The following is a 14,331-nucleotide window of genomic DNA, read 5'->3' on the forward strand; positions in this document are numbered from 1 at the left end:
TTTGTGACTATATATTCCTGCTATCCATGGATATTTAGAAAATATGTTTGATTGTCTTAGAGGCATAATTTACTTCAGTTAAATTTAATTCAGTCCAGTGTGGCTCTGTTTATTTAATGCTGGCTTGTAGCTGATAATAAGACCACAACACAAAATGCAATAAGTTGTCTTGAGCAAAACATTGTGTAGCAGAATGACACCGCAGTGGAGATTAATGAGCCCATTCCTCATCATCTCCTGATAAACGAGCTCCAACTGAGGCCAGCTTTGGGTGCTCTGTAGTGCAGTGAGTGTTTATACAACTCAGACTAACAAGACGGTTTGAGTTTGTACATTGTGTAACTACATTCTCTCAATCTAACTCACCACTGCTGTTTGTCTCTGAGCAGGTGGGAAGACTCCACTGCAGAACTTCCTTGGGATTGCTGAGCAACACATGGGACCCAACAACAGCGTAAGAGGACAGTTTTATTTAGATGTTAAAATTGCAATTGCAGTGTTTTCCTGTGTTATGTTTAAATGACGGATTGCATTGTTGTGTTCCGTGGGTTAAGGAAATCTTTTCAAATCCAATCTAATAAATAAAAAAAAAAGCACAGTGGTTGAGTAGAGAACAAGGATGTGTTTGGTGATTTATGTGATTATTCTTCCTCATTGGACATTGATAGAGTATGAATCCTGGTCCTCTGTGTCAACAGGAGAGCATGCCTGCAGAGTAAAACAATAAGTCAGGGGCTCCAACCTGCTCTCAAATATTGATTATGTTTTTATTATTTTTTTGTTTCTCCTGGAGAGCTTCTATGACTCATATGTCCATCCCTCCATCTTTTTGTTGTTGTTGTTGTTCCCCCTCACTGTCACCTCTGCTCTATTCAGCTTCATGCCTCTCTATCCTCTCTACACAACACCTGGTGTGTTTTTTGGGCTTTAACATATGCTCTGCTAATACTTTGTACAACTGTAAAGCTGTAATGTCACAGTTTTGATAAACACTAAATTGATTGTGAAGAATTGACTTCAACTGAAAGGAAAATGCAACAACAGGGACATATTTTTTCTTCTGTTTCACAAGTCTTTAGCAGGCTCTACCTCCTCCAGAAATGGTGCCCTGTCTTTGAACCTTTACCTTTTAATTAAGATCATACTTAACGGGAAACAGTGTGCCACTAATTAGAGCAGTGAACCAACAGATGCATAATTTACTGTAGCATTATAAAATACTGGAATAAGAAAAACTGCTCTGTCATTTGTTCACAAGTTTTGGCTTCTGAGTAGATTTTCTTTTTTTTATTGAGCTGTTGAAAATGCTAGCAGGTAAGAGGATAGCCTTGAAATCCCAGTGGGTGGTGAGTGTTTTCTCTATGACAGAGAATAGCAAATAAAGACAGACATATTTGCAGTATGGATCGATGAAAACTTGGCTACATCAGTTTTTTTTCAAATTCATTATATACCTTCTGCAGGCCCTGGTGACCCAGATGACGAGTCCTGCGATGACCAACCCCGGGGCGCTGACGGCTGAGGAATACTTTAACCCCAGCTCGTCACCGACTCAGAGGGACATCGGCCACCCGTGCCAGCTCACCACCAAGACCCAGAGGTGACATGACAGACAGGAAAACAGACAGGCAGCCATGCATACAGTGAAGTCGCCCTCCAAACTCACCACCCAAGTGCCAGAGCTGACAGACTGATGGACAGAGATTAGACAGGCTTACACAGACATGCAGGCAGAGTAAAAACAGCCATTCATGGCCGCTGAGCACCGAGATCCTGAGGGGAAAAATAATAGTGGGAAAAAAACACAAACATATTCAACCAGCTCATGACACGTCATCTTTTCTTGATTATTTGCTAAAAGGAAACAAAAAAATATATTTTTTAAATAACCCTGCAGTTACTCTCCATTTTGAGCCATTTATGTTATTTATTTGTTATGTAGCTTGGGCGGCTGTGGCACATGAGGTAGAGCGCTTGTCCCGTAACCAGATTCAAACCCCTCTACCGGCAACATGCCGAGGTGTTCTTGAGCAAGACACCTAACCCCAAGTTGCTCCCCGGGCGCTTCATTGCAGCCCACTGCTCCTCCGGGATGGGTTAAATGCAGAGAAATAATTTCCCCATTGTGGGACTAATAAAGGCTTAATTAAATATACTGGTTTCCAATATCCTGCTTCTCTAATCCAACTCCCAACCTGCTGTCCAATCATCTGCGGTATGTTCCTCTAACTGACTATTGGCCTGTCTGTCGTTTTCATTTGTCAGTTTCACTGTTCTTTGGCACTAAATGAAAAGTGACGGGACATCCTGAAAACGAAGTGTTTGAGATTTCAGAGCTGCCTCTCAATGAGCATCGATTGTTCTCAATTTCAACACAACTCAGCAGCTTGTTAGCTGATATAATCAATGTCTTTGTGTTTGTCCGGACAAAGAGCTTATCACTTGAATGAGGACATAAATTGCTTCTGCACACAGAATTGTATTTGGTCATTTACGTCAACAAACTCTGTTGCTGGTCACCTCATCAGTATCCTCAGATTGTGTGTGTGTTCTTGTTTCCAGGTTTAAAGCCAAGTTGTGGTTGTGCGAGTCCCATCCTCTGTCCCTGGCAGAACAAGTGGTGCCGATCATCGATCTCATGGCAATCTCCAACGCCTTGTTCGCAAAGCTGAGAGACTTCATCACTTTGCGTTTGCCGCCTGGCTTCCCTGTCAAGATCGGTGAGTGTCTTTGGAGAGTGAGATGGATGGAAGGATGGAGGGAGAGAGATTAAAATAATGGCTGGTTAAATAAGGGGGAAGATGGGGAATTAACATAGATACAAAGATGGATGGAAAGTAATGAAGGCAGAAAGATAAAGTGAGTAAAAAGGACAGAAGAAATTGCAAATAATCTCACATAAATAAAATAATTGATAAAATGATATGCACGATTACCTGGATGATGAGATAGATGCCAAGACAGAAACAGATCACTCAATAATAACAATAAAAATATCTTCATCTGCGGTTGTTCTCTCCACTCCCTGCAGAGATCCCTCTCTACCACATCCTAAACGCCAGGATCACATTCAGCAACCTGAACGGCTGCGAGGAAGGGACTGGCGTCCGGGCTGACAACGAAGTGGGGGTGGAGGGGGACGGACAGAGGGACCCCCCGAGGACAGACACCCCGTCCCCAGGCAGTGACTCCTCCAGCGTCTCCAGCTCCAGTTCCACAAGTAAGACCACACTCCCATACACTCCCGTTGTATCATAGTGTCGTCTTTTTGGAAATCTTCTTTCTTCAGCTGATTAAACTACACATGAGACTCAGCTCATTTTTCAAGAAGCTATTGTATAAAGTCTCCTCATTTACTGCAGAACCTGGGCCATACTTCAGTCCACGAACGACTCTACAGCTGCATGATAATATATGAGGAGTATTTATCACTGACATTAGACAATAGGTTATGTTCTTTATGTTATGTGTGAGATTATGGTTTACTCGTCATCCTATCGCTTTTGAATCCCAAAAGCCATTTTTAACTCTGCATCCTTGCAGGGGAAAGATACAATTTATTGTGTGCCGCTCCGAATGGACCTCTGTAGAAGTCCTCGATGTTATCTGGCAGAAATGCTCCAACATGAGTTATAGTCCTGTGAAATTACAGAGAGTTGAGGATAATAGTATGCAAGGACAATTATACAGCTTCTTTAACTTTCCATTAATCTTCCTTTTACTCAGAAAGTACTGTTCTATTTTTCCTCTCTTGCTCCTCTGCTTTGTTCTAATCTCCTTTACTGTTAGATAACACTCCTTCCCATCTCTTGCCTGCAGCAACTACCGCCACCGGTTTTGGCTGTAGTTGCTGCAGTAAACACGGCAGTTTTACAACAGTGTGCCATATTTAGGGTTGTTATGAAGAGTCTGGAGATGTGTTGAAGTTGTAAAGTGCAGCCCACAATAAAGTTAAACCATAGACTGGGTATAAAAGTGGGTGTAGTCTCAAGTATAAATCTTGGATTTTGGCCGATGCCATCTATTTCTTTCAACCTGTGAAGTGAAGTGTGCTTATATTTGGACTGCTGGGTGACGCCGTGGTAGAGACGCTGTATACAGCTCCGGTAGCAACCTGTCAATCATGAGGTAGCCACACCCTGACGCATACCATGTTTGTGACCCTAATTTACTAAATGATCATCATGGCCAGTAGAGCAAATACAAGTTTAAGTGATTCACAGTTTCTTTTTTATTTAGTGTTGTTATTAAAAGAGTCAGGAGATGTGATGAAGTTGTGAGAAGTGCACAATAAAGTTAAATGTGTGAACTGAAGCTGCAAGTTATTGTCTACAAGTTATCAGACATATCTTTGCCCTTTGCCTTCCCCCTGTGTGTTACAGTGTCATGTCGAGCCGGAGAGATTCCCCCATGTGTGTTTGAGCCCCCGCCTGGATACTCCATGCTAGGGGGCAAACAGAGCGACAGCATGAGGGATGAGGAGGAGGACCTGCTGCAGTTTGCCATACAGCAGAGTCTGCTGGAGGCCGGCTCCGAATATGATCAGGTGGACTGACTGTGACACTCCTGAGAGAAAGTTGGCATGACAACTGTTGCTGGAAGGTTCATCTTAATCAGCTAGCCTACTAATTATACAAAGCTTTTTTTTTTTATTAACCAATTGCTAGCTTTAGATTGCTCATAAATAGCGCCTTGGCTTTGTATAGCTTGGTTTCCACTGTTGTAATCTAGTTAGCTGGACATGATTACTTTTGCAGCCTACATTACAGCACACTGGTATTTCCAGTCCTTAAACAATTTTTGGAAAACCCCCCAAAATCTCTACAAGCCTCTACAAACGCTGAATAAGTTCTCTTTCTACAGGCCATGCACACTTTTTTTAGACATCAGAAGTCCAAAGCCTGACAGACCTGTCTTGCATAGTAATGGTTGCTGAGCTACAATTGGACAATCACTGTTAAGGGGTGGGGCTTAGTGAACAGTCAATTATCAAAAATGTTATTGTGTTGAAAATGTTCAAGGTTGACAAAGCCATGTTGCCATATCAACCGAGGTGCCCAATACTTCTCCTACGAAATATCGATTACAAATTACAGCAGTAAATTCACCAATAAGTCAAGCAAGACCAGACAATAGATACAGTGCAGCATGAAAAAAGCGACCACTTTCAAAATAAAAACAATCAATACAGAAGCAAAATCGATAAGCAGAATAAATTGCCTGTGATGTGTGGAGCCCAGACCCATTATGTGCAACACACAGCCCCAGGATTGGTGCTGTTTTGAAATCCCAGAGATCCTGGTCCTGATAGTCCTTGGCCTTCTTCCAGAGGTACAGAGAGAGAAGTATAAATAGGCTTTGTGAGACAGGTCAGAGAACATCCTCAGTGCTTTCTCAGCTTGGCTACAGAAGAGGAGGCAGAAGCAAGGTTGCAGCTGAGGATTTGTGCGGTAGTTTGAATAATCATCCTCAGCAGACTGCTCTCCTGAGCTGCTGTTGTACTGATGCTGATGAAAAAATGTGCCAGTTTTTTAATTACAACTCTAATTTCGAAGCAGGACAGGTGGTAAGGGAACATACTGCTGACATTTAATGTAAAACATAAAATACATTAACTACTGTACACATTGGCCATCATCTTCTAAAACACACCATAAGGTTGTAATTTTCATTCTTTTATTCCTATTTTCCTTTAAACTTACTTCATTATAAATCTTTACTTGCAGTGTTATGAAAGTTTATTCAAAGTTGAAGCCAGGGAGATTTGTTTTTTGTCACAGGTAGGATATGGAAGGTGATGCATAGTGTGCATGTGCAACCATAGTTTTGTGCAGATGCAGGACAAAAGCATTGTACAAAGAATCAGAGAGGTAGTCCGCATTCAACACAGATGTTTGCCTGATCATTTCATTTTGAGGAGCTTGCACCACATAACCACACAACTTTGTCAAAGAAACCAAGATTCATATAAATTCATGTGAACTATCTCAATTAAAATTGGAGTTTCTCTAGTGAATATATTTTCAAAGGTTTCTGAAATTAAATTAGGGACCTGGTAGAAGGTAGGAACAGGACCGGATTGACCAGTTAGGGGGAACCAGGGCTAATATGAGGGCCTCAATTGAGCGCCCCCATACATGTTAAGTAATAAAAGTACATTTTAAAGGTATTTTAACTAAATTATAAGACAGGGCCTCATGGTTGAGTAAAAATGCAAAAACTATGCTGTTGTAAATGATCACTGGTGAGGTAAAGTAGAGTATGCACACTTTGTTGTGAAATAAGGGAGAACATCCAACCCTTAAAGTCATTGTTTAATTGGTTTAAGGTGTATTAATTGTGTAGTATTTTTAACAGTTGCTCATCAATATTAATAGCTGTATCAGTATGTATAGTATAGTATTAATATTGGGCGAGTGTACAAAAGAAACCAAGGCTAGGATCGATTTTGTTCATAATTCATAATAAAGCCAGCTTGCTGTTGCTGTGCTGTGTGTGAGAGGTACTTTAGCATACATTAACAGGAAATGGCCTGCAGGGAGGATGCTTTTGTTTCACCATGCACCACCATCTCTTTATTTGTCGACTACCCACTTCCTGTGTTTGCTCTCTGACTTCCTGTACCTCCTCTTTGTGTCTAGGTGACCATCTGGGAGGCGCTGACCAATAGCAAGCCAGGAACACATCCTCTACCCGGTGACCCAAGTCGTCTGGAGAGGTCAGACGTCTCTTTTTCTTTAATCCCATTCATCATCTGTCGTTCTCCATCTCCACCTTTTCTCTTTTCCTCAGACTTACTCTCTGCTCTGTCAATCACTGTATAGCCCAACCCCTCTGTTATCAGGAAACAACCAGGAGGTACAGATACATTTGGATAAAAGCATCAGTTTATAAAAATGAATGGGACCTTTTTCTTCAAAAGAGCTGTAATCTTTAAAAAAACCATAAATCTCCATGACTGTCAGAACAAAAGCGTTATTTCCTGCTGTTCCTTCCCCCCTATTGTCTCTTACTTCCTCTCTCTTCTGTTATATTGTCATTCTTCAGTGTCTTACAGTCTTCCATTGCATTCTTTTCCATCCTGCAGATCTTTCCCGCCATCCCTGACTCACATCCTGTATTCCTGTCCTGTCCTCCCCAACTCTATTCTCTTATCCATCCTGCTATTCTCCTCTCAACCCCTATTTGCTGTGCGATGTGTGTGTGTGTGTGTGTGTGTGTGTGTGTGTGTGTGTGTGTGTGTGTGTGTGTGTGTGTGTGTGTGTGTGTGTGTGTGTGTGTGTGTGTGTGTGTGTGTGTGTGTGTGTGGAAAGGGGGAGACTGGAGGATGGGAGAGTTTCCTGCTTTCACAGTCGACAGTACTGCTGTTGACTTTAGCGTGTTATCTTTAGACAGTGTTTTCTCTCTCCCCTATTTGCAGAGGACTGGATAGATACACAGTCTTTCCCTTATTTGACACAATCTTGCTTTTGCAGTGTTGACTTACATCTGTTTTATGATGTTAGAGGAAATTGGGGTTGAAAGCAATCATTGTGGTGCTCTTTCAGTCATGTGCTGTAAGGGGTAAAAAGGCAAATGCGTAATACCTTGTTACAAATTATTCTTCATGTGATATAGAGACTTCTGACTATTTTGATATTTAAAAAAGTAATTTAAACATGTCCTTTTTGTGACAAGAATTAAATTATCCCAGAAGATCTCAAATAAACTTGGGGAGAAAACAAAAGTGAAACTATAATGGAGAACATAGTGACACTTATGGGTTATTACCGGTTTATAAGATGGTACTAATAGCTAACTTTTAGCTTGCCAGGTTGTGAAAATTTACCAGCACGACATTTGCTTTCTCTCTCTTTTGTCTTGAGCTAACTCAACATCTGGTAAAATATTGTTGAAAGGCAGTAGGTCCAGTAGGTTTACTAAAAGTAAAGTAAATATAATACAATATTTTTCTAATACAGTGTCCTTGGTGTTACCATAATGTCTTCTATGGTTGCACTTGGGTTTAACTTTCTAATAATCCCTCAAGTCTAAAGCTAAGCATGTCAAAGTCATTACTAAAGGTCAAAACGTCTGATACAGCAGAAGTTTTAAATTAATCTACATTTAACATTGATAAATCAACAATCCAGTCTGCAGTTGGAAAAGAAGTTAAAGGAGCCAAATGCAAAATTCCTCATAGTCCTTGGCCTTATTCGAGAGGAACAGTGGGAGAAGTATAAATAGGCTCTGTGAGACAGGTCAGAGAACATCCTCAGTGTTTTTCTAAGAAGGGGAAGCAGAAGCAAGGTTGCTTCTCATCCTCAGCAGCCGGCTGTCCTGAGCTGTTATTCTGCTGTGTTGCTGCTTCAAACTGTGATAAAGTGAATTTTTAATTACAGCTCTAATTTGGATGCAGGACAGGTGTTAAAGGACCAAAACTGCTGACATTGCATGTCAAACAGGCCGCAATAGCTACCATACAAATCGTTTAACGTCTTCTAAAACACTCCATAAGGTTGTAATTTCCCATCTTTCACTCACAGTTTCCTTTTATTATACGACAGCATGAATCCTAGGTAATTCAACCTGTGTTCTTCCATCCTCTTCATCCTTCACTATTCCTCGCCCCAGGACCCCCCAGCACAAGCCCAGAGCCCCCTCCAGCCTCTGCTCCACCCCTTCCAAGAAGCAGCCAACCACCTGCAGCTACGACGAGCAGCTGCGCATCGCCATGGAGATCTCAGCTCGAGAGCAGGAAGAGGCCGAGCTTCGACAGCGGCAGGAAGAGGCGGAGCTGCAGCGCATCATCCGGCTCTCACTCATGGAGAAATGAGAGCTGAGTGGCCCAGCAGGGGTCTGAGGGGAGGGGTCTGGACCCGGGACACATGGGAGAAAAGGGCAGTATAGGTTACTTTCAAAGCACACTCTGTAAGTGACCGGATAAAAAAAACGGCAAAATCATCTCGGTGGTTCCATGCAATCAATTGGCCTCCTTCTTTCTCTCCCATCTCCTTTGCCAGACCTTTCCCATGAAGCCATTTTGGCGATGTGGCTCTCCGGCCTCAGACAGCCAGAGAGAGTCGTCAGTTTTCTCTTTCTGGTGCCACATGGTACTGTACTTTCTTGACCAGTGCCAGTTTACAAACAACAATCCATCCAATACATCAATTTTAGTGGAATGCCTCTGTGGATGAGTGATGTCTGTCTGTTTGCAGGTATGTGTGTGTATCTGTGTGTGTCTTTCAAAACCAGCTCTCAGCTCAGTTGTCAACGGGTCACCCTCTGTCCTGAAAACTTATTGTGTTAGGCCGACTCTAGCACACACACACGCTCACTGTTTTGCCACAGAGTTGTGTGGTTTTCAGTCTGAACTGATATTTCAAAAACAGTTGTGTGGACAGAGCAGGACCAGTTGTGTTGGCGAATAATGTAACCTTCTTGATCAAGCTGAGTTGAATGTTGACAAACCTGACTTTTAATGGAAAAAACGTTAAAAAAAATTATTGAGTTCTTTTTTTTATTTGCACAAAATCCAGATGTACTGTATTTAGCTTGTGGGCAGATCACGTACAGTATATGACTGTTAATGGATGTAGATTGACGAGTTTGAGCACAAGCTTAACTCAGGTCGGCTCTAAGTTTTAGCCTGAAGTTAGACTGCAGGAGCACAGATTTAATGAGACTACCAGATGAACTCTGGGTGTGCTAACTAACTTGTATGTGACTGAATGAGTTTGTGGCTGGCCTGTGTGTAATTCAAACAATAAAGGGACTTCATAGTGGTTTGTAAGTAGATTGTGGAAATGTTACGGAAAATTTGTTTGTGTACATTTGCATCCTCTCACCTCACAGGAGCGGATGATTTCCTCAAAGTCACGGTACGATGTGTGTACAATATTTCAGCATGGTCTGCACACTTGTGAGGTTCATTTTGTCCTACTTAAGTCTTGCCTGGAGTCCTGCAATCTTAGAGAACACTCTCTGAGTGAAAATGTGCCCTGAAAGGATCACTGTAGAGGCTATTGACAGCAATTTTAGGTTTTATTCCAAAGCTAACAGCAAGCTGGGTCCACAACAAAACATGTTGAAAACAAAAGCAAATCTAAAATCGACCCAAAACAACGACGGTGGAGCATTTTGTTCTTGGATTGGAAAGATTGTTCAGTCTTGCTCTCATAATTGTAAGTAACATCATATTGCAGGGCTCAAGGCTAGCCAAGCACTGAGGAACGTTTGCAGTTTTGTTGCAAGTAACAAGGGCAGATGGGGACAGCTTGTTTTTTCCTTCTTTGTTTTATTGTTTCTTCGAAAGAAATGTAGAACTTTCACACTCCAATATCAGCACAAACTGAGGTGAACCACCTCGGCCTCCTCTCCAATTCACATTTAAGCTTGCCTAATTGATAAGAATCTAATATTCATTTTTTTACTTTTTAAAAAATATTGCATAAAAGAGATGCAGCAAGATGTTTTCATGGTGAATGCTGGCATATGAGTTGAGAGAATGATCCAAATAAAGAAACATCTTTTGGAACAGCGTTGCATGAGTGGGTTATTTTTTAATCTGTTTTTAAATTACAGCTTTCACATGCTTCAAATCTCTTGACCCCCACACCAAGTTTCAGCTGCAGCTTTCCACTGTAGTCCAGTCCTCTCGAGTGTAGGACGGTGACAAAGGCAATTAATTTCTCACGAGATAGGGATAGCTGCAGCGTCACTCGGCACCAGAGAGAGTTGATCTGTTTTTAGAAGCTTCCACCTCCATCATCCTCCCTGTGACATGGATTCCCAGCGCCTCATCTTAATCCGAGGGGGGTTATGGATGTAGTTATTTCAAGCTTGACAGGGAGGAAAAGGACAGATTAGATATTCTCAACCCTCTACTGTGTTTTGGTGGTGGGTTGGAGAGAATGGCAAAACAGAGAATGAAATAATTCAGTGAATCAGCAGTAGGCAGCCGCAACTTATCCACTGCCCTGACTCAGCTCAACATTATGAATAACATCAGGATGGTGGAAGCACTGGGCTGCAGATGTGTGTGAAGTGAATATGTAAAGAGCCACAGACAAAACAAGGTGTGTGTGTCTGAGAGAGACAGTGCAGCTGAGAGCATCAATATGCTAAGAGGAAGGACGCCAATCTCACGTAACACCCTTTCTCTTCTGCTTCACAAAGTTTATTCCTCACTATTCAACTATTTTCCTGCTGACAGTTCACTTTGGGACACGCACTGTATATAAAAAGTTGTCCCGTGTGACCGTTCTGCGCCGTCCACCGAGGTAAGTGTAATTGGTGAAATCATCAATCAAGGGATCTTAGCTTTCTACTTGATACATGAAGACCAGCAAAGAACATTTGTTGTTGATTTTTTAACACTCAAATCAGGAAGTGCTAGTGCAAAACATACCTGTTTGGAACAGACTGACTGGGTTGGCCTCTCGAGAACCGCATATAGGCTACAACTTCACACACAACACAGCGCTTCCTTGGGACTCCTGAGAAATATATCTGCCATGACATAGTTGCGTCACACACCAAAGTCAAAGCTACTCTAGCTATTTTTGAATAATTTTAACCCGAAATAATTTACAAAAGGCCCATAAAACTATTATTAATTAACAACTTATTAACATGCAACCGAACTGTATACTACGTACTGTGTACTTCTACTTCTATTTCAGAGAAAACATTCTACCAGAGGCATTCTTTAAGAGGTGGACACAGTATGTAGTTAAAAGTCATAGTATAAAACGTTAAAACGAGTCATAAAAGTCATAGTATAGTATGTCAAAAAATATCATAGTATAGTATGTCGAAAGAAAACATAAAAAAGTCATAGTATAGTATATCGAAAAAGTCATAAAAAAGTCATAGTATAGTATGTCGAAAAAAGTCATTAAAAAGTCAAAGTCGAAAAAAATCATTAAAAAGTCATAGTATAGTATGTCGGAAAAAGTCATAAAAAAGTCATAGCATTGTTTGTCGCAAAATATAAAAACAGTCATAGTATGGCATGACTGAAAACCATAATGGTGTAGTATATCTACAAGATAGTAAGACAGTCCAGCTAGTGCCTGGATAGCTCAATTGGTAGGTTCTGTGTACTGATTATTCTGCCGAAATGTATCAAGTGGTGGCCAAGAGTTCAAATCCTACATGAGCCCCATGCTGTGTTATCCCATTAGGATATTTGTATTTTGTGCCAAAAATGTCACAGTATATAATGTCGAAAAAAGTCATAAAAAATCATAGTATAGTATGTCGAAAAAGTCATAAATCAATGTAAAAAAAAAGTCATAAAAAAAAAAAAAGTCATAGTATATTATATGTCAAAAAAAGTCATAGTATAGTATGTCGAAAAAAGTCATAGTATAGTATGTCGAAAAAAGTCATAAAAATATCATAGACGAAAAAAGTCATAGTATTGTATGTCGAAAAAATAGTATAGTCATAAAACTGTCATTGTATAGAATGACGAAAAAAGTCATTAAAATTCATAGTAAAAAAAATCATTAAAAAGTCATAGTATAGTATGTCGAAATAGAAAACATAAAAAAAAGTCATAGTATAGTATGTAAAAATTAAGTCAAAAAAAGTTATAGTATAGTATGTCGGAAAAAGTCATAAAAATATCATAGTCGAAAAAAGTCATAAAAAGTATAGTATGTCGTAAAAAAGTCAAAAAAAGTCATAGTATAGTATGTCGAAAAAAGTCATAGTATAGTATGTCAAAATTAAGTCAAAAAAAGTCATAAAAATATCATAGTCGAAAAAAGTCATAGTATTTCAAATCATAGTATAGTATGTCGAAAAAAGTCATTATCCCATTAAAAGTCATAGTATAGTATGTTGAAAAAAAGTCATAGTATAGTATGTTGAAAAAAGTCATAAAAATATCATAGTCGAAAAAAGTCATAGTATATAGTATAGTATGTTGAAAAAAAGTCATAGTATGTCAAAATTAAAAAGTCAAAAAAAGTCATAGTATAGTATGTCGAAAAAAATTAAGTCATAAAAAAAGTCATAAAAAAGTCATAGCATTGTTTGTTGCAAAATATAAAAACAGTCATAGTATGGCATGACTGAAAACCATAATGGTGTAGTATATCTACAAGATAGTAAGACAGTCCAGCTAGTGCCTGGATAGCTCAATTGGTAGGTTCTGTGTACTGATTATTCTGCCAAAATGTATCAAGTGGTGGCCAAGAGTTCAAATCCTACATGAGCCCCATGCTGTATGTTATCCCATTAGGATATTTGTATTTTGTGCCAAAAATGTCACAGTATATAATGTCGAAAAAAGTCATAAAAAAGTCATAGTATAGTAAAAAAGGTCATTAAAAAAAAAGTCATAAAAATATAGTAAAAAAGTATGTCGAAAAAGACTTTTTAAAATCATTAAAAAGTACATTTTTTGTCAAAAAAAGTCATAGTATAAAACGTCTTTAAAAAAAGACATTAATTCATGCTACCGTATGTTAGAAATTAGTCATAGAATAATTTGTCTTAACAAGTCATTAAGAAGTTATAATATAGTAGGTCATAATAAGTAAAAAAAAGTCATAGTATTTTATGTCAAAAAGTAATAAGACGCCATAGTGTTGTATGTCAAAAGACATAAAAAGTCATAGTATAACTTATTATAAAAATCATAGAATAGAGAAATTGAAAATTTCATAGTTGATATGTTATAGAGTCGTAGTACAAAAGTCATAGAAAAAGCAATTGTATGGCATGTCATAATAAGTCATAATAAATATTTGTATAATATGATATAAAGTCAAATTATAGTTTGTAAAAAAAAAAGTAATCTGAACTAGTCATATTATAGTATTTCATAAGAAGTCAAAAATAGTTCACTTTAGCTAACCACACAGTAGGCAAATGTCTGCGGCTGCCGTTAAGAGAAGGTTACACTTTCAACCACATTTTCGCTCAATCTCACTAATAGTTTAGTCTTTTACTTGAGCAATTATCTCCCACTGTGGTGCAGCAGCCCTGCCAGCTGAGGGGCCTTTTCACACAGAACGCGACAGCAGGGGCCCCGGTGGCCTACATTTCAGCATTTAATTACCCACATGAAACGGTAGATAAAATGTCAGCCTGAAATAAGCTGTGCTGAGCACCGATGGAGATCATTTCCCCTCGGAGACAGGATTGACTTGTTCACAGAAACAGAGACGTGCAGTTACAAATGACAGGTAGAACACAATAATAGGCTAATAAGATTATGAGCTTCATTTTCACCCATTAAAAGTGTTTTTTTGACCCAAGTGGAGGGTTTGGTTGGTTATGTTAGCTTGTAGCACTTTTAGGTTTTTACTTTAAAGAAGAGCACTGCTGTAACTA

The 14,331-nt window shown here is 39.5% G+C and overlaps 1 protein-coding gene across 2 annotated transcripts in view; it reads left to right on the plus strand.

Annotated features, from left to right (window-relative positions):
- The window catches only part of ankrd13b (ankyrin repeat domain 13B), a 37,435-nt gene extending 26,948 nt beyond the window's left edge, over positions 1-10,487 (plus strand). Inside the window, exons 10-17 of one of the 2 annotated variants that reach the window (XM_054598426.1) lie at positions 390-454; positions 1,312-1,314; positions 1,464-1,600; positions 2,563-2,720; positions 3,032-3,220; positions 4,383-4,546; positions 6,642-6,718; positions 8,614-10,487. In XM_054598426.1, coding sequence (XP_054454401.1) covers positions 390-454; positions 1,312-1,314; positions 1,464-1,600; positions 2,563-2,720; positions 3,032-3,220; positions 4,383-4,546; positions 6,642-6,718; positions 8,614-8,815 — 995 coding nt within the window. In that variant the 3' untranslated portion in view covers positions 8,816-10,487. The remainder of the gene's footprint in view (positions 1-389; positions 455-1,311; positions 1,315-1,463; positions 1,601-2,562; positions 2,721-3,031; positions 3,221-4,382; positions 4,547-6,641; positions 6,719-8,613) is intronic. The other variant, XM_054598433.1, reaches the window with a different exon arrangement.
- Positions 10,488-14,331: the final 3,844 nt, after the last annotated feature.

The sequence above is a fragment of the Anoplopoma fimbria genome, chromosome 1, assembly GCF_027596085.1.
Source record: "Anoplopoma fimbria isolate UVic2021 breed Golden Eagle Sablefish chromosome 1, Afim_UVic_2022, whole genome shotgun sequence".
Taxonomy (NCBI): domain Eukaryota; kingdom Metazoa; phylum Chordata; class Actinopteri; order Perciformes; family Anoplopomatidae; genus Anoplopoma; species Anoplopoma fimbria.